The sequence below is a fragment of the Astatotilapia calliptera genome, chromosome 14, assembly GCF_964374335.1.
Source record: "Astatotilapia calliptera chromosome 14, fAstCal68.1, whole genome shotgun sequence".
In the NCBI taxonomy this organism is placed as follows: domain Eukaryota; kingdom Metazoa; phylum Chordata; class Actinopteri; order Cichliformes; family Cichlidae; genus Astatotilapia; species Astatotilapia calliptera.
This window is the reverse complement of record NC_137435.1, coordinates 9,305,001-9,325,628: the sequence shown is the minus strand read 5'-3', so window position 1 is coordinate 9,325,628 and position 20,628 is coordinate 9,305,001. Positions and strand designations below refer to the sequence as shown.

The window sequence follows — 20,628 nt, the reverse complement described above, 5'->3', positions numbered from 1 at the left end:
AAAAACTACCTTAGAATGTACAGAAGATCACTGTAACACAATTTGCCACTCAATTACAGGAAGTCAGGAAACAGGAAAACTCATAATTTGAGCAGGAGTTACCACACCCACACTTCCTCCTGGCACCACAAAGTCACAGTCTTTAGTTAACAACAACCAGTTAATAAATACAGCAGCAAGTGTTTTGGTGATACAGTCTGTAGGGAGCAGGCTTGGACTAAAAGGTGCCGGCTTAAATCAATGAAAGGCAAATACTATGAGATAATGTCTGTCCCTGGGAAATATTTTCTGCTGCAGAAAAATAGAAATCTGCGTGCTGAGGACTCATAAGTGTCCTTGATATATAACCATTATGAAGGATGCCGTCTGTCTCCTAACTGAATTCATGATTTAACAGAGTGTTTGAAGAGACTAAAAGTAATTACTGTTGTTTAACAGCTGCTAAACCTCTGCTGAGGGGACATCTGCGTTTCTACTTATTTTCATTAGCCGCCAGTTTAAATGTGTTTGTACTGTGTACTTCTCGGGTGCGGAGGTGCGCGTCATTTTAATGTGAGAAAGCCTGCAGCAGAATGGAGCAAAAGTGTGCTTTGAATGATGATGATGTAGGCAGCTGTGATGAGTGCTCTGTGCTCCCTAAATGGCAGTGATGAACCATAAATACGTTTCTGCTCTTAAGCATCTCAGGAACAAAAATGGCAGATGAATTCACAGCTGACATGGGAAGCAGAGGACAAGGAAAAGTGGATGTGACAGGCTAATGTGCACTAATTATTACCAGAGTAGAAAACACATTAAGTGGCTTAATGGTGTGGAACTAAAAGCTGTTTAATTTTTTTTATTTAGTTTTTAATATATGCAGTTCTTGTGTTATTATAACCTTAGTACCATATCATTGCAAGTGGAAGATCAGGATGAACAGGATCCTGTAGCTCACCCTTTGTACTTGGTGCTAATGAGAGTAAGTGCTATTTACAAAGCAATAAAAAATGGGGCGATCATATCTCATTGAGGAGCCTGTAATAGTAATTAATTAGCAATTAATACCAACATGTAGGTGAAACTGTAAAAAACATCTTATGGATTACTGTCAGTTTCTACTTTAATTGAATGAATTTGGGGGGGGGGGGGGGGGGGGGGTTGTCAGTTTTTATTGCAGCCTTGGGATGAAGTCAGGGACTTTGTAAAAGTTAAAAGCCATTAAGGGAAATGGGAAACGGGTGAAGCATAAAATGAAGGACCTCATGTTCTACCTGTCACGTTGTTTATTGTGGTTGTCACGTGAGGCTCATAGCCAATGACAGCCATGCTCTGCAACCGCACAGGGTGTCATCTTTTTACACGCTGAAAACCCATCAGTTGTGTCAAGTTATATACAAGAAGAGCGGATGCTGCATGGCGTGATTTTCAAAATAAAGGCGCAAGGGTGTGTCTTTTGTTATAGAAATCAGTAGTGGGCTGAATAGTGAAAATACATGAACATCCAATGACTGGACAAGGAGTAGGATCTTTTATATACATATCATTACACAAGTACAATTTTGATGGTTTTAGTTCTGCCTAAAATTATTTCTAAAAGTTGGTATTAGTCTATCAAAGTCAAATGAAGGAGCATTGCATCATCTATAATACAGAGGTACAAAATCAAGCTTAATTTCCATCAAACAGCTGGGAGATGGGAATGTTTGAGCAGATGAATTATTGTTCCCATAATTAATTATTCAAGAGTTGGTGTAGCCATGTGGCATTGTTTCTGTTGTATAGATACTGACTAATTGGTTTGGGCATCTGACATGAGGGTGTCACGAGAGTGGGTGTACTGGACAAAGGATGCTGAAAATGAAGCTGCCAGGCAGAAGGAAAAGAGGAAGACGTCAGGGCAGATTCATGTATAGTGAAGGAGGACCAGCAGAGCGTTTGTGCGACAGACGAAAATACTAGTGATAGGGTGAGATGGAGGCAGGTGATCTGTTGTGGCGACCCCTAGAGGGACAAGCTGAAAGAAGAAGATACTGTGATCACTTTTGCAGCTTTATTAATTCATCACCAAAGTTTTTTTGTTTGTTTTTTTACTGAGGCACGACTACTGTCACAAACCCTCAGATATTATGTGGTTTGTATCATTATATTTTTCTAGATGCAATTTTAGCTCCATCAACTTCAATAGCCTTTAAACTGGAACTGCTTACCAAAATCATGCTAGTTAAACTGCAACATTATCAGTTTAACTATCTTTCAGTAGTCCAGGTATCTTTTTTTTAAAAAACCCTTTACCTAATTTCTAACTGTTTTACAGAATTGAATGTGTAGCTTTTGCTAGTTTTACTGGATTATTGTTGGTCCTAATTGTATTTTTAAATCATTTCTACTCCATATATTGGTTTTAATTCGTTTTAGTTGTGTATTGTTGGGGGGTGGTGGGTTAATTTACATTTCGTTTATGAGATTAACATATGGGATTTCTCATTTTCACCAAATCATTGTTACTTTTTTCTTTGATTTTCGGTCATTGCAGTTTCTTAGTTTGTTGTCCTACTTTGGGTTGCTTTAATTTTGAAACACGTGACCGGAAGTTTTGCCCTATCTTTTCATTGGCTTGACAGGTGTGGAGCTCCCAGTCCTGGATTTGATGCCGTCCTTCGGCCAGTAGACTTCTGGCGGTCACACGCCGCACGTTTTTATCTTGCTTTTTTTAAACCGCCAGCACAATGTGGTTGTTGATGAGCTCGGGACCACCTTAAAGAGCACCTTCCTCTGATCCACATTACAGGTGGATCATATAGATCTATCGCATGTGCGGAGAGGGAAGTTTACCTCCACCGACCCGAGGCTAGAGGCGGATAATACAACGGCAGTTTATACGGTAAGTGATTTCGGCAGGGAGGCTGTGCAGTTATTGACACGGATTACGAGAAAGCTGTTTATGAATTGCAAATAAGTTGGTTACATTTTTGTTATTAATGCAATTCAGTATTTAAACTTTAGGCTGGTATACATCAGTTGCACATATATCAAAAGAAACTTTGATTTGGACTAAAAGTTGCAGCTCCCCGATACAGAACAAGCCCGGTACCCCACCCATTATTAAATATAATATAATCTAGTAATATAGTTAAATACGGGGCTCATTTAAATCTTGGGCGATTAATTGAATTGCAGGTTACTGTCCAGAGATTTCATCTGTCTGCCTTTGAATATATTAACTTGTTATTTACTGCTCATTTTACTAATGAGGAGGTCTGGTAGAATAAACCTCAAGATCTCTGCGCACATGTTCACGCTGGCATGCTTCACGGTTAAACCTGCTCTCCTTGGGCTCCCCGTGCTCAGCCGTCGCAGCCCTGTCTGTTCATACAGTCCTAACACCACTACATCACATAAAAGCACAGTGGAGGTCTGAGCTTGTTAACACGGCCTAGGAACGCATATTTAAAGTCACATATTCGCAGAATAGTGTACTCAGTGGCAAATGTTGTACGCAGTGGATCATGTATGATGAAAATATCTAAGTTAATATCTAAGTTATTGATTACTTACAGAATCTGTGTACAGAAAATGACTAAAATAATGGCTGATTTTTACCTTTATCCCCTGAATGCCCTGCACCTAGGACAGATCTGTGCACCAGACGTTGTCATCTGATTTAATTTTAGTTCCCATTGTCATTCAGAGGTAAAGCTCTGAGCCTGCCCAGCTGCTGGTTACATAATGTCAGCTGAGGACTGCCACAGTTTAGTGAGCAGAGGGGGAAACTCGAGTGGAATTGAGCACAGACAACACAGAATGAGGCCAGATTACAGCGTTACATAAGGGATGTTTTACTTCCACTTGGCTGAGATGATGCAGATGATGGTGGTCCAGAAATAGGTCTGAGCAAAGGATGCGGCGTACACTATATTTACAAACAGTGGAGTGAAGATAAGCTTGTTAATGCACAGAGAAGGCTCTGATTGTCAGGTCATAAAAAGAGATATTTGTGTTTCATGTAGTGCAAGTCGGGCTTTGTTACTAATATCCTGTGGTAAATGTTTCCAGTAATTTTCATTGTGTGCGCACTGAATGGGCAATAGTCTGTATTACATTCAAGGACATACCTAATGCCTTTTGAAAGAAATGGAGCCCAAATGTCTGGTGGCTTTCCTCCCTTCTAACCTTAACAAATCATCCTATGGCACTGCATGGTTCAGTAGGTTGCAATGGTCTGAACTACATCTATTAATGTTGATTTCTTTGCTGACAGTCTGTACATCCTTCTGTTTACTGTCCAACCTGAAGTGATAGAAGATTAAGTGGGTTGAAATTTTGTATTGTACAATGCAGTTACAGATAAACCTCAAAAGTAAACCCATATTTGCTGTGCACATTGATTTTACGACATATGTTAGCAGTGAATTTCTGCTGGGATACATAGCACCACCAGCTCTCATCTATCGCAGCCGATTGAAAACAACTCTTATCTCCCATCTCCGTGTCACACAGAGCGGAAAGTCTTTGTCACATTGCTCAGTACAGGGGTAAAATGAGAAGAGTCTTATGGCACACACAGTCAGTGATTTCAAAGCAGATAATTTGCAAGCAAAAAAGGCAGTGTTCAGCACTGATTTAACAATCACTTGTTGGTTAATAGTAGTGTGGGTATAAAAGATGTTGAATGCAGATAAAAACAGAGACATCTTCTTTTCTGCTGGCCTCGTCAGGAATCAGCCATTTATTTGTTTTTGCCTTTGAAAGTGTATTTCCACTGTTGATCCAAGACTTAATGAATCAATTTAGGAATTTAAATGGGAAGCTGTATTTGTGGAGAATAGTAGAGTTAGTGTTCTGCGTTGAGGTCAGCTGTATGCTAACAGTATAAGTATGCAACAAATCATGGGCTAAATTTATCCAGGATAAGATTTTTAAGGACAGGGGGGTTTGAAAGCTTATAATTATTACAGTTTAATTAATTTATTCAGCATTACAAACATGCAGTTTGTACACATGTACTTCTAAAACTTCCTTGAAGTTAACATGTGATCGAAACTGTTTTGTGTGGGTTTGCTTTGCATGAAATTAATTAAACCACGACACAATAATCAGAAAGATCAAATAAGAACTCTGAATAGCCAGATATTCTTGTCCATTTCTTTTTGTGGCATATTTTTCTCCCCTTCTGTACCTTAATGGAGTGCACAATCCTTCACAGCTATTACAGCACTATGTAACACAGTGGATCATGAATGTTAAAGATGATGAAAACAAAAGGTGAAACAAAAAGATCCAAAAGAGTTGAATTCATGCCAGAGTCATTGTTTTGGATTTCATTAGTTTTTTATGGGTGTGCCTAGTAAAGTGGCCAGTGGGGTTAGTGCTTCAGGGAGCCACAGCAGCAGCACTGCAGGAGCTGTGGGCTGCATCCTGATAAACTGGGATGACTGCAGTGGGAGCTGTGAATAACACAAACGTCACAATTATACAACCCCTGAAATTTTCTGTCGAGTTTGAAACTCTACAGCGTGTCCCTGAAGTTTACATAATGTCGGCATTACATACAAATATGCTTGAAAAGAAAACTATAGAAATGTGGGCAACAATGTCCTGTTGTTGTCAAGGTGGTTGCTGTGAGCTGTAGATTTGGGGTTTGCCGTACTGTGTTTATAGATAAAAACTCAAAGTGTCTCAAAGTCAGAGTCATTATCCAAACATTAGATGGCCTGAACTTATATAAATATTGTCCAAGATACTACAACGTAGTAAAAGAATGAGCTAGATTGATGCACTATTGTGGGTACGTTCCTTTTCATGCACAATATTGTACTCAGGGCATCATCTTAAGTGATAACTTTAAAAATAGTCTCTTTTAATCAATTAACTTTTATGAACAAAGTGTAGTAAACCAACAAACAATCAGTATTTGGCCTGGCTAAGCTATAACATATTGATATTCAGTACTGCTGTGCTTTATTTCCATGGAAATTTAAAGTCTTTCTCAGGATTAATGAAGGTCAAATTAGGTAAACGTCCAGACCTTCCACTGCATGTGACAGTGAAAGAAATGCTGCGATATATAAACCCCAACAGCAGCATAATGCTTACTTACAGAGTGTGACGGAATCGATGAAAATCACTCACTCAAACATGATTCATGTTTGTTTTGCATCCTGTTACTGACACAAAAGTGATTTATGTGTTGACCTTTTGCTTCCCCGTTACTGTAAAACCAATTTCTCACAGCTGCTGTGGACATGGACCTGCTAAGAGCTTGGTGAGATGAGGTGTGCCTATTTGCGGTGACTTGGTTAGTTAATTTATATCCTGTAGTCTGTGTTTTTCCGCAGTTACATACTCAAAGTGACAAATTATACCTGACTTGTATTCATAGAGCAGAACCTCACTGTGCACTGCTGGATGGATGTGAGAGAGTGCACTGATTCAGCTGGTACTTGAAGTACAAAGCAGAGGGTCTGATATTAAATTACCACCTGACAGATGTTTGTGTGTCCGCTGATTATGGTTTTGAGCTGACCTTGTGGGACTTTAACAAGCATGCAGAGAGGGTCTCCACTGTGCCATTTCTATTTAACAAGTCCACACTATCACAATATTTTTTTTTTCATGGTGAAATTCACAGTTTAATGGAAATAACCAAAAAGACTCTTCTCCCTGCAGTCATGATGCTCTGAGGCCACTGCATGAGGCCGCCTGGGCGAACATGATGGAGGAGGCTGCCAGCCAGCTTGAAAGAGATCATGTACACAATGTCTACGACAAGATTGCTCCATATTTCAACGACAGCCGCTATAAAGCCTGGCCGAAGGTACGGCAGTTCCTCCTGGAACTGCAGCCTGGGAGCATCGTTGCTGACATTGGTGGGTCTCCAGCAGTAATGTGATCCTGAAAGTCCAATTACAGCTGGCTTACATTTCTTGTGTTATGTTGTAGCTGACTGTCTTGTCTTTCCAGGTTGTGGTAATGGTAAGTATCTCCACATCAACAAGGACGTGTTCAAGCTGGGGTGTGACGTTTGTCGCCCCCTGGTGGATTTTGCCTGGAGCCAAGGACATGAGGTCCAGATGTGTGATGGGCTGCATTTGCCTTACAGAGACAGCTGCTTTGATGCTATGCTTTCTATTGCAGGTAATGGTCAGAACTATAAGCAGTTATTATAGATGAGATAAGAGGCTTTTTTAAAAATATTTCACTTAGTAACAAATCACTCCCTTCATATGCATGAGCTCAAACGCCGACATCTACCTCAAATTAAGTTAACTCATATAATGATAAACATCATATTACCACAAACTTGCGTTGCCAAGCCAACAGTGTGAAAAATAATTATTGTGTCCTACCAAAAAAAAGAGTGTAATTAGGTCCAAACCAAACAGCTGCACTATTCATTTATCTTCCATTATACACACAGTGTACATGATACCTCATAAATCCATGCTTAAAGCTGACAAATTCATATTTTTGTCACAGTCATTCATCATCTGTCCACCAAAGAGCGTCGCATTCGAGCAATAAAGGAGATGGCTCGCACTCTGCGAGTGGGCGGACGCATTATGATCTACGTGTGGGCCATGGAGCAGAAACGTCGTAAATTTGAGAAACAGGACATCTTTGTTCCTTGGAACCCCAATCCTCAATTCCTTCCCGGCCTCAACAAACCGAGGAGGAGAACCACAGCACAGAGCGTGAGCGAAGCCATAGACAACACTGAAAAGCATAGGAAGGTTAGAAGCACATCCTCTGTGGCAGACGAAGAAGATCTTGGTCGCACTACACCACAGCAGAGGACACACAAACTGTGGTTCTTCTCCAGGTCTCTTGATTCTGTGTTCGACTTCGGAAGCTTGGGGATCTCCCGTTCATCCTCCAGAGACATGAGCACTTTATCTTCCCCCACAGGTGAAAATGAGGGGAACAAGTTCAACCTGAGCAGGAGAGGACGAGGGCTTATCAAGCAAGTCTCAAGTTTCTTTTCTCCGCCATCTGTGGTCGGATCAGAAGAGGATGTCTTTGTCACAGAGCAGCACAAGGGACCGAATAATTCTGGAGGCAATGGCACCACTAACAACAGCAGCGCAGTGTCTTTAGTCCAGGAGTGTGGCTCTCTGGCTCTACCAGATCTAGTCTCCTTGCAGGGGGAGGACCTAAAGCAGTCTGGAGATGAAAGAGATGGAGGGCTGCTGGGAGAAGAGCTGCAGGAAAGCACACAGAGTCCTCAGGGGAGTGAAGGGCAGGTGGAAGGCTCCTGCCTGAGGTACTACCACGTCTTCAGGGAGGGCGAGCTGGCAGAGCTGATAGCGAATCATGTCGAAGAACTTCATGTTAAACACACCTACTTTGATCACGCCAATTGGTGTGTGGTGGCAGAGAAAGTTCAGGTATGGAAAATATGACCGGAACTTGTCATATTTGAGTTCACTTTGCATCGCCTCTGCCTCAAGTTTTAGCACTGAATTCCACATGTGAGAATAATGACATTCTTTTCATTTAAATGTGCAAATGTAGCCATTGTTGAAGGTCTAGGTAACACTAACATTCTCCAGTGCTGTAATTCTCTCATGAACTATTTAAAAATGAGATTTTTATCCATGTATTTATTTTATCCTGGAACCAGCTATATGTCAGAGCTTTTGGAAAGCAGCAAATAGATATTTTATGGAAGTGTTCAACCGTGGCCGTTACTGTATGTTGTACCAGATTATTTTTAACTATTTATTCTTTTTCAATAAATCTACAGTGTGTCTTTTAGAGTCGGTGTTTTGTTATTTAACCCTAGTGGGCTGCATCACAGCTATTGATTTGCATTTTAAAAGAACATTTCTTCTCTTGTGCTTTAAATATGAGCAGAAGAGAAATGTACAAAGCTACAGCATACTCTTCCCTCTGCTGTTATATTTTAATATATTGATTTCAGTAGAGAATTCTTTCTTTCTTTGTGTCTGCAAAATTGCATGCTGCTTATCTCTCATTAAAAGGAGCCAAATTTGCAGCTAGTATCAGCTGCGGACTTCTTGGTAACGCTTCCTGTGAAACTGCTCGTGCGTACTTTTTCATTGCACTCTCATACAAGTTTAAAATTGTGCAGAATCTCTTCCGAAACATTAGTGCCATTTTCTTGTTGTTTTACTCTACAAGTGTTCCAGACGACATGTCGCCAGTGGGCGTGTCTGTGTGTGTGCGCGCCCTTGATGTAGATATTTGCAATAGTGGCATTGTGTCTTGTAACAATTTGGTATGTCTCAGCAAATCAGAAAACTGCCTCATGTACTGTGAATAAACATTGCACTCTATCACAAGTATATCGCTGCTTGATGTCAGTGAATGACATAATAGGTGAGACTTGAAAAACTGTTTATATCCATTGTGGTGCATTTCTTTAGCTGTATAGTTTTTGTGGACCAACTAGGTTTGTCTTAAAAGTGGCAAATGTCTTGTGTGAGCTGATGTAAATACTTTGTTTTGGTTTTTTTATTAAATTTGTTTTTGTTCACGGGTGTTGTGTTGCTTCTACTCCCATTAACAACAAAGATTTGTTCATGTACAGTTTATTTCTAGAATATTTAATTGTCACACAGGTACAATTTGGTAAATGGTAAGCTAAAAGTATTTATAGCCAACTTGCACATACTATACTAGAATCATCACCAGCCTACAAATGAAAGCCTTAATATTTGATTTGTGAGGATTTTTAAATAATTCTTTAACATGTAGTCACGTGAAGAAGATTTCCATTGGACTCTGCAGTCTATGCAATAACTTAATTATTTTACTGTAGGACTGTATTGGTCTCTCACATTGTAGTGAAATCCTCTTCTTTTTAATATTGCTTCAGTTCATTAATGTTTATTGGCATTCATTTATGCACAGCTCTTAAAAGCCACACCACACTAGCATTTAAATCTGGTCTGGGTCACTACAACACCTTGACTCTTTTCTTTTTCAAACATTTTATTGTAGGTCGAGGTTGATTCAATGACCGCAAGATGCCCAAATCCTGTGGATACAAAACAAACCCGAATCATTATCCCTCCACCACCGTGCTTGTGAGCTGATATGTGGTCTTTGCATTGACATGTAGTGTTTTGTACCCAAAATGGCGCTATCCATTATGGACAAGCATCTCTGCTTTAGTCTCATCAGAAACATTGTTGCAGAAGTTTATTTAAATGCAGTTTTTTTTCTAATTGCATTGGAATGTTAACATTTCCGATACTACCTGAGGCTTGTAAAGTTTTTAGCTCTTAGTTTTTTATGCCCCCCCAAAAAAAAGAAAATCCTCCCTAAGAGTTGTATTGTCTGACCTTTGAGTGAATTTTGTGGAATTTCCACTCCTGGTAAGATTGTGGCATTAACAGGGAGCTGAAAGCTCCATTCCAGAAAACTACCAGAAACTCTGCTTTTGTGTTTTTGACCAATTAATCAAGAGCATTTGATAAGCAGCACCTCTTGATTCCTATATAAACAGTTTTTCCACAGGACTGTACTGAGTTCCATAAAAACCTTCTTTTTCAGATGAATGTAAAAATATGTTGTTATGGTGGCTGTGATGTCCCTATAACAATATAATTGTAGTTACAAGACCATCATTGCAATGAACCAAAAATGAGTGAAATAAGTTCTAATATGTGACCGCATAAGATGTATCACTACTACAGTTAATCTCAACTGTGTAAATTAAATAAATATGCCAAAGTAACTGAAGTACTGGTCAGTTTCTAATACATTTTTGAAACTTTCCAAATGACCATGGCATTCTCTCAAATATCAGCTACCCACTGAGGATCCTCTTGATTAGGGAGCCAAGTTTTACATACCACACTCCCTCCAAACCTGAAACATGAATAGCAAGGTTATAATGAGAACTCGGTTTTAAAACTAATTGTTTCTGTACATAAAATTGGACAAACAAGTCTTCTATCTGCTGTGTTTCATTTACCTGAGTTGCTGCTCTGTGGACGATAGAGTGTCTGAGTGACAGTTTATCAATGTCTCTAGAGTATCCTCCACCAATAACAGCAGCGATAGGGACACCTCTTTTCACCACAGTCTTCAGCACAAACAAATCTCTCTGATAGAGCCCTAAGGGACACTTGAAGTCATTCAAAAAGTCTGTAAGTGATTTGAAGGTAAAAAACACCTGGGTGTAAAACAGAATGGCTCACCTTGGTCTGTCAGGCGAAGCCTTCCGAGTTCATCTTCCCAGTGAGGATCAACCCCTGCGTCATACAAAACCAGGTCTGGGCGAAAGGTTTCCAGCAGCCAGGGAAGGTGGGCTTCAACTGTTGGGTACACCATCAGACATATTAGTGAGTTTTTAGAAGCATCGTCAATGAAAATCATCTCAACGTACAGAAAAAAAAAACAGTAGTTTCAAAATCAGCAAGGACAAAAACAACAATTCTCACAAATTGAAAACAGTAGTGCTAGAATTGCGATTCAGTGATTAGATATTTATTAAAATGGAGAGTATCTACATACCTGTGGAGAGGTAATCCTTGTCCTCCAGCCCATCCTCCACACTGATATCAAGGTCGCTCTGTTGTTTACGAAGTGGGAAATTTTTCCCACAGTGCACTGAGAATGTAAACACAGAAGGCTCCTCTTTAAAGATGAAAGCGGTGCCATCACCCTGTAGGATGTTTGACACATGAAAAAGGTTTAGCTTCTCAACAAAGACAAATCCTAATCCACAACAGAGACTAGTGCACTCCACCTGATGAACATCTAGATCCACAATGAGAACTTTGCGTTTAGTAGAAGGAGAATTAGGAGAATTGTTCATCGTGTATTTGGCTGCGACTGCAAGATCATTGAGGAGACAAAACCCCGAACCATAGCTGGGAAAAGCATGATGAGTTCCCCCTGCTGTGCTGCAAGCCAGACCCCTCTGCAGAGCGACTTCAGCAGCTAAAACAGTCCCACCTGGCAATGAGAGAGAACGTTAACAGCAAACATAATGCAATCTTTCCGGGTCACGTGTACGCCATGAATTTCTCTCACCTGTTTCATATCGACAGCGCCTCACTATGCCTTCACTCCAGGGAAAGCCTGTCCTCCTTTGCTCTTGCTCACTTATTTTCCCATTTATGAAGTTGTCCAGGTAGTCCTCGGTGTGCACACAGCTCAGTAAATCCTTAGAGGCAATTTCAGGGACCCACACCTACTGTAAGAAAGGAAAAGGCACATCAACAGGAAAATGTGCTTTCCAATAAATACTACTTTTAATAGCAGCAGTGATATTCACTATTAGTTGATCTTGTTATGTTTAGAAACTGGATGCCTGTAAATCATAAAATCAAATAATCGATTATAATCACAGGCAGATATCATAAAAGTGTCTCACTCACCTGTTTCTCTGTAATGACCTGATCTCTGAGCAAACACTGTAAAACCCGGGGAAACTTGCCCATCGGAAACCTGTGATTGGGTGGGAGGTCACACACATACTTGCTGTGATGAACTACTGGAAGCGCGCTAGATTCGTGTCTCACCTGCGAGATGAAAAAGGTGAGTTTTATAATGCACCCACTGCGGCGTTCAGGGGAAAAATACTTCAGTTCACTTTGTTTAAATTATCATACAAACTTCTTACTAGTTCAGCATGGAAGCACCTGCAGGAGGCGAGAGCTTCACCAGTCATCAACCACGCGACTTTGGAGCGAGGTCCTTTAGAGAACAGCCGCTTAATGCAGGTCATTATTAAGACAGGAAGCAATGAATGATAGTCGCTTACTTAAGACGGGAGAATGCTACATTATACACAGTTACGATGTTATGAAACGAGACAGGAAGTCCATAAAGTGTCCCGTGTACTGTGTAACGGGATGCTTGGCTGTTACAGCGCCTCCTCAGTCTACTGCTGCCATCTTCTGTTATGGAGTGCAAATAACTTTCTGTGCTGCTGTCACGGTTTCTTTCTACTGCTCTGTTTTCTACTATAGTACAACTTGATGGTGAGTATTTTTTTAATCAGTTGTATCCTAGCCACAGATTTACACGCATATACTATTTCAGTATTATGCAAAAATCTTGAACCACCTCTTAATGTTTTATCATTTGCTAGGAGAATGTGTGCAGGAGAATGACTTGTCTGAACTCTCGGTAATATAAGTAGTCTTCACAAGTAAAGTAGCGCTCCAGGTTTATTGAAGGACATTTCAAATCTTTTTTTTTCTTTTTTAGTTGGCTGGTTTTTGTTTTATTCTCTATCAACATGACCCCACACTGCTTTAATAATGTTGAGGAGAAGCTATTCCATCACTGATAGTGATCCGTTATGTGTTTTTCTATCCAGCTGTGCTTTCACTGCCTTAGGATTGTGCTTAGAATGATTGTCATGCTGAAGTGTACTTCTGATGACTGTAAACACGCATTGTTTTACCTCTCTCATTTGGGTTCATCACTCAATAAGAGCTGCCGTCACTGATTTTCAGTCCAGTCCATTTGTTGGGTAATTTAGCATACCTCAGCCATTTCCCCCTGTTTCCCTTCCTTAATAATGCCTTCTTGATAGCCATCCTTCCACTCAGACCATTCATGATGAAGCTTCAGCAAACAGTAAATGGATCGACTGAAGGGCCAGATGCGTCTCTCAATATCTCTCATGTCCTGTATCAAGTCTTATTTTTTCATATTTCTTAAGGACATGAATTGCAGATACTGTTCATCTGGTGGGGATAGTTTTTTTTTTAGGCCTGCTACTTTTTTTCTGCTCTCCACTTGTCCAGTTTCTTCATTTTTAAGGACACACTAAACAGGATGTTTAGTGTTTAGTGTGTGTGTATTTAATTCCTGTCAGACTGTTTTATCTTTGGTATTTTTCATAGATTCAAGTAAAGAAATGGAAACGATTGGTGTTTATGTGACAGGCTGCGCATAACAAAAAATACTTAATTTAAAATTGGTTCTCTAAAATTGTCTGCTATGTGAGGAAAAACAAACACTGGTTTATCCCTTAAGCTAGGCACCTCTTTTATGCTTGAATAATTCTCAAATCAGTGTGATCAACAAACAAACAAACAAAAAGCAAAGTGAAAAAAGCAAAAATTTGAAAGACCTTCAGAAAGCCTTAGGAACTATTGCTTAAAACCAATTAAAAGCCAAACAAGAAAGCCAGACTCCTTGGAAACAAAATATTAAGAATGGGGGGTGGAACAAGATTTTTGTACTGTCGTGTGCCTATGTATATGGGTTATTAATGTAACATGCATGCTTCTGTTGAAATAATTAAATTAAGTACTTGTAAATTAAGTAGTCTATTAAAAAAATATATATATATATATATATAGATATAGATATAGATATAGATATATATATAGATATATATAATTTCAAACTTCAGGTAGGCAAGTACAATTTTCATTTCAGTTATCACAATCAAGCTAAAACTAGAAAAAGCACTAAATGATTCTAAAAAAATTTATTTTCTTTTATTAGCTTAAGGGTTCATATGAGTAAAGGTCTGTATTGCAGGCCATTCAAAGCCATGTGAGAACAAGTTTTTTGTTTGTTGTTGAGGGAACCATGATGTTACTACATCTGGCTCAAATCCACATCTTGTTCCCCTGATGTTGTAGTTTAGTCGTCATCCAGTGAGCAGCATCCGCTGAAGTAAGCTGCTCAGATTCCTGAGTTAGGGTCAGAAAACAGATGGATTGGCTTAGACAAGGCTGAATGCACATTCTTTATGTGGCTGACTGTGAATGTCATCTGAAGAAAAAACTAAACAAAAACGTAAGTCTGTTATATCCTGTTTTTAACATACAAACCTTTATGGCATGGTCAAACATAAGTTTTTTGTTTTCTACCCACACACTGCCCCTCCTTTCTACTATATTTCCATATAACGGCAGGGGTAATTGTTTTGTTTCCACTTCCTGTCCGATGTTTATCTGTATCCTGACCATCTTTAGGCAATCGTCCTGTTGTCCTCCTTTGTTCCCATCACTGTCAGCTCCATGTCAGCACACCATGAACTCATCATCAGAATCAGAATCAGAATACTTTATTGATCCCTGGGGGAAATTATTTTTTGTTACAGTGCTCCATTTTAAACCAACATTAAGACAAGACAGACAATACGCTAACTAAGAATAGTACAATATATACATATATATACATACATACATACATAAGTCACTTATAAATAAATATTTGGAAAAGAAACATGTGTAGTTGTAGCAGCAAACAGTGTGTTAAGTGGATGCGTTGTACAGGGAGATGGCCACAGGCAGGAATGATTTCCTGTGTCGTTCAGTGGTGCTTTTCGGTAATCTCAGTCTCTCACTGAACGAGCTCCTGTGACTGACCAACATGTCATGGAGTGGGTGGGAGGTGTTATCCAACATTGTCTTTATCTTGGACAGCATCCGCCTCTCCGACACCACCTTGAGGGAGTCCAGCTCCATCCCCACAACATTGCTGGCCTTACGGATCAGTTTATTAAGTCTGTTGGCATCTGCGACCCTCAGCCTGCTCCCCCAGCATGCAACAGCATAGAGGATCGCACTGGCCACCACAGACTCATAGAAAATCCTCAGCATTTTCTGGCAGATGTTGAAGGACCTCAGTCGCCTCAAAAAATAGAGACGACTCTGGCCCTTCCTGTAAAGTGCTGTGGTGTTTTTAGCCCAGTCCAGTTTATTGTCAATGTGTACTCCAAGGTATTTATAGTCCTCCACAATGTCAACACTGACCCCCTGGATTGAAACAGGGGTCAAGTGTTTCCTGGTCTTCCTGAAGTCCACGATCAACTGAGGTGGTTAATCATAGTGAGAGAGGATGATTTATGGTGTCACAGCAAAATCATGTCAGAGCCTGAGAGATTTATTGTCTTCACTCCCACATGTTCCAGCTAAAAGTTGCAGAAGGGCTCTGTGGCAAGTAAAGTATTATAATATCAGTAATTTCTTTCTTTTTATAGATGTAAAATGTGATAATTTAGCTAAAAGAATACTACAGTGTTCTTGTCACTGTACTGTCGTGGATTTGAGCTGCTTTTGTGTCTGGTTCTACCTCTCTGGCTGTCTGTCTCACATTGCTTGCAGGCAGCTCAGGGCACCGTCTGGCAGACTGCTGGCTCTTCATGAATATGTGTGTGTGTGTGTGTGGGGGGGGGGGGGGGGGGGGGTGGATGTGTGTGTGTTAGAGAGAGAGAATTGTCTGGCTGATTGGGGTTAGCACAGCCCCCTGAGAGTGGCTACTGTACTCACTGGTAGATAAGAAATAAGACGAGCATGCTGGCCTCAGGTGCAGAGGGGAAATCTCTTCATAATAGAGAGAGGAGATTAGAGAGGTAAAATCAATCACTGACTTCATTCCTGTTAACAGGCATTTCGAATAGAGAGAGATGAAGGTGGCTGTTCTTAACTGAAAGACTCCGATATATCTTGACAGAGGGATTGTGCTGGCGATAAAGGTTATATTAATTTATTATGGTGGATTTTCTCTTTTGCTTTGGTGTTTTACTAAATTTCATCTCATCATTGTAAAGACCATGTGCTCAGTCTTTTATGACAAATCACTTGTACACGTGGCGCATGAGTGTTCCAGGCAACCAGTGATTTCTATTAATTTCCCTACAGTGTCAAAAATCTACTAGCTTATTTGCTGAATTTTCTATTTGCTGTGAGGTGCAGAATGAGTAGAATTCTGGGATTTTCAGTTTTTTATTATTTTCAGGGTCACTTTGATCCTGAAGATTTATTTTTATGTGCTTCTATTTTATTTAAAGCTTTTTGTGTGTTGTACTGGGGGGAGCCCAGTCAGAAGCACCCAGTTTCACCTATACAGTTTTAATGAGTTCATAATGGCCTCGGGTCCTAATTTAAAGTATCGCTCACTCTCAGGAAGCAGAGGCACTCTAGCAGACACTGGGAAAGAGACTGCTTTCAATTATTAATGTGGACTATACACAGATGAAAGCTGCAATTTGTAAAGAAAAGCATATATTTTGAGCAGCTGGAGCTTTTCAGTATCAAGTTTGCATGTTCTGCCTGTGCCTGTGTGGGTTTTCTCCTTCAGTCTAGGGAGATCCATGTTAGGTTAACTCCAGTTAACTGGAGGAATGGATGGATTAAGTATATGTTTTCATTTTACACAACATGAAAACATATACTTTTCATTTTACACAACATGAAATTGTTTTTAGCTTCTCTGATATGTAATTGCTGCTTAAATTAATAAACATTATTTGGTATTTGTTGTGTGTCATTAGGATGAGGACTAACAGTCCAAATATTCAGTTTACTGTAAGGAGGACTAAGAATACAGTAAATAATCATATTTAAGCAACTAGAATCAGGATAAATAAAGAATTTTCTCATTTGATTTTTTAAATTCTTTTTCATTTTCAGGTATATATATATATTTTTTTTGTTTGGCACTATAATCATGTAAAGTGGAGTAACATGCAATAAAACATAAATTACATGTTAAAATACTGCAAACTTGATATTTACTGTGATTTATTTTAATTCTAAAGCAAGTTCATGATTGCTGAAGACCAAGAAGACTATAACAGCACTAACAATGCATCAAATACTGCAGTATATTACTTTGAAAATCCATCCATCCATCCCCACTATCATGTTCAGGCTTACCAGGGTCGAGGGGTTGAAACCTGTCATACAGCGAGAGAGAGTGAGAGAAAATGAGAACCACATTGTGAAGTATGATATCCATGACTTAGATCAAATGTTAAAGTGTGATAACACCCTTGTGTAGTTCTGCAGTATTTTTCACAAGTGAAGCAGAAAGCAGAGTTGACGCACAGCTGTGAGCTGCAGTCTGCTTCAGGGCAGCTGTTTTCAAGGCTTGCAGCTCCTGCATCTCATTGCCGGCAGCAACAAAGAAAGAAGATGACAACTGCTGGCCTTTGATCTGTTTTTCTCTTTCTCTCATCAGGCAAAATACGAGCAGGTTGACTAAAGTGAGAAAGCTTTTCTTCCTCATCGTGGCATAAGTTACAATTGGTTCCTTGCTTAGAAAGCAAAGTTGTTGTTTTTTTTTTCAACTAAAAAAACAAAACAAAACAAAAAACGTCCCCCGAATAACATTTATTATACACAAATGCATGATCAATTTTATTCTGCACGCAATGTGTTTTTAACCAAATGAATAACCCTGTCATCTCCAAATAGCCCTGTCATCTTGGCATGTATTTTCATGTTCCAGGAAGCAGCAAACGTGCTAGTTGTCTAACCCAAGTAGGGGAGTGTGTGGTGCAATGTTTGCATCAGACACTGGATTTGAACATACCTGTCAATTACACAACAATCACAACATCAAGCCCACAAACCCCTCTGTGCGCACCTTCCACCCCTCAACTCCGAGCGGAAAGAATTCCTTGGTAGATTGCGAGCGCTTGTAGAGCGTGTTGCAGCAGGTGAGAGCAGGAGTGGTTATTGGATTGAATTAATTTGTAGCTGCTGTTTCTGTATGATATTGACGGCCTGTTGCTCGTTCCCTCCGAGGCAATCCTCTGGTCACACGAAAAGTATAATGGACTGACTCCTCATCCAGTCCTGTGTTCCTATAATCACATACATCCAGGTGAGGCAGCCTGTGTTTGGGCTGTGGTATAATTTTCTGTCGTTTCACCCAGTGTTTACATTTTTCCGTTCATTATCTTCTCAGTATTCCCTGGCATCGCTCATTGTTTGGCAATGTCCTTACAGCTGTTACCCTGACTAATTCTTTCTGTATGGCTCTCCTTTGTTATGCATTCTGCCCATATGTGTTGTCAAAGCTGTTATGCGTGAGCCAATGAGCCAAGACTTCATGAAAGGGAGCATAGCCAAAAATATAGACACACAAATATTTGCCAGCGGGGTTACAGTTGAGGTGCGAGTGGAAAAGCTCTTGGTTTTAAAGTCTCAGCTTTTCAATTTAAGTGGAAAATATTTGATTAACGCAACAATCTACTGGTCACTAAATCTGAATATTTAACTCTATTTTAAGATAGATAATTAGAATAGAATAGTCTCTGTTGCTGTTTTATCAGCAAGAAAAAGCTTAAGCAATTAACAAACCAAGATAACATCTGCTATCACACACTGATGGCCCTCATGGGGGCATTTCAAGAACAGCTGTTCTAATTCATTCAAGAGAGTGTTTTATTTCAGAGGGGTGGCTTTAAGATCTGGGATCTGCTGATGTTGCCCTTTTTATTTTTTAATGAACTCCAAAAGACTGATGAAATATGAGAGCTACTTTCAGCAGCTCCCTTATTAGCATATTTGAGTTGGAAAATTTTCTTTCTTCCTTTTTTTTTTTAATGGTGGATGCCTTTCCTAACACAACTCCAGTTGGATTTAAGTCTTCTCTCAGGACTGCGTCAATGCTGTTTTGATTGCAAAGCAAACATGTAAACTGCAACACTACTGATGAAATCTGAGTTTTTATTCTAATAAAGGGATACTCATCCCCAGAGAAGTTGGCAAGCTGTTTGCATGCACATTTAAGTTAAACCCTCACCTCACCCATCAGGCTTCATCATGCATGTTGTCACCTGCTTAGTGAAAACATAAATTTCTCCTTTAAAATGCTTATTACGTTTGATTTCTATAATTATCCAATTTGTTCCCTGTAGCTCTTGTGATTTTGCTTTTTTATTGCTGGTATTTTAAAATAATATCTCACAATTATCCACATCTTAGTTTTTCCTAGATGAATTCAGGATGAAACGTGCCATTAAAACTACTGTGAATATACCTTTATCAGTCTTTAGAGGCTATAATTCAAATCTGATGAGGAGAAAAAACAATCTGAAAACTGGGCTTCTAATTTTCTCTGCACAGCTTTTACGGGATAAAGCTCAAGTGTAGCTTCATGTGATAATGCAGAACATCTGCCCATGTTCTTTGGTATGCTGTGAATCTGTAGGGGAGTCAGAAAGCAGCAGAGATATTGAGCCAGACTGCGGTATCGCTGGAATGTTTTCTAGTGATGTTTGTGTTTTATATTGTATCTGTCTGTTGCCACAGCTCTGTACAGTTTGCATTGCATAAAATGCGTACAACAGCATAAGCAATGCTTTATGTTATCAGTGTTGCAGAAGCAGATAAATTATTCATTTTCCATACTGACACTGTTAGTGTTTTCTGTCTCTTGCTCTGTGTAGCAATAGGACATTTCATTGCTGGCAGGCAAACCTACCACCATACAGCCACATGTTTCAACAACACAGCTGGCTCCATTTCCTTTCCCTCACTTTAATCTCACTATACAATGTGAAGATCACAGCGTCTTCAGAGCGTCTGTCTCATCTTGACAGCCCTGTTGATATCTCTGATAAGAAGAAGGAGAGACGAGACAGCAAGTGAATGTGTTTCACCTCATACAGTGTAAATCATCCTCACAAGTTATAAATCTCTTAATATCTTGACATCACTACGTGTATATCATTGTTACGTGTGAAAATATAATTACAGGTGATGTTTGTACCGGAGGTCCATAAACAGTTCGCTATATATTACATGTTAACTCCAAAAAGTAGAAATAACTACATTTAATTAGTTCTAAAATGATCATGAAAAGTTTGAAAGTAAAAAATAGATCATTCACACACAGGATGTAAAGGATATTTATTTGGAGTTTATATTTAGTAAATATAAATGGACATAAAAAGTGTTATTGCTT

At 39.5% G+C, this 20,628-nt stretch overlaps 2 protein-coding genes across 7 annotated transcripts; one reads left to right on the top strand and one right to left on the bottom strand.

The window, feature by feature from the left end:
• Positions 1-2,606: 2,606 nt before the first annotated feature.
• On the top strand, positions 2,607-9,478 carry trmt9b (tRNA methyltransferase 9B). Its single transcript, XM_026193289.2, has 4 exons — positions 2,607-2,863; positions 6,649-6,848; positions 6,943-7,116; positions 7,459-9,478. The coding sequence occupies exons 2-4, from the start codon at positions 6,692-6,694 to the stop codon at positions 8,379-8,381; spliced, it is 1,254 nt and encodes a 417-aa protein (XP_026049074.1). The 5' UTR covers positions 2,607-2,863; positions 6,649-6,691; the 3' UTR covers positions 8,382-9,478.
• Positions 9,479-9,517: 39 nt separating this feature from the next.
• Positions 9,518-12,893, bottom strand: hdac12 (histone deacetylase 12). Of its 6 annotated transcripts, none has more exons than XR_013901414.1 (8): positions 12,581-12,893; positions 12,336-12,479; positions 11,989-12,148; positions 11,702-11,910; positions 11,467-11,617; positions 11,151-11,267; positions 10,925-11,077; positions 9,518-9,982 (listed from the first exon to the last, which is right to left on the bottom strand). XR_013901414.1 is itself a non-coding variant. In XM_080288895.1 (8 exons), the coding sequence occupies exons 1-8, from the start codon at positions 12,683-12,685 to the stop codon at positions 9,902-9,904; spliced, it is 1,110 nt and encodes a 369-aa protein (XP_080145021.1). In that variant the 5' UTR covers positions 12,686-12,890; the 3' UTR covers positions 9,518-9,901. The 6 variants fall into 6 exon arrangements, 3 of the variants coding, with proteins under 3 accessions (XP_080145021.1, XP_080145022.1, XP_026049075.2); XR_013901413.1 differs by having other exon boundaries at positions 9,518-10,818; positions 12,581-12,892; XR_003274497.2 differs by having other exon boundaries at positions 9,518-10,818; positions 10,925-11,056; positions 12,581-12,891.
• Between the last annotated feature and the right edge of the window lie 7,735 nt (positions 12,894-20,628).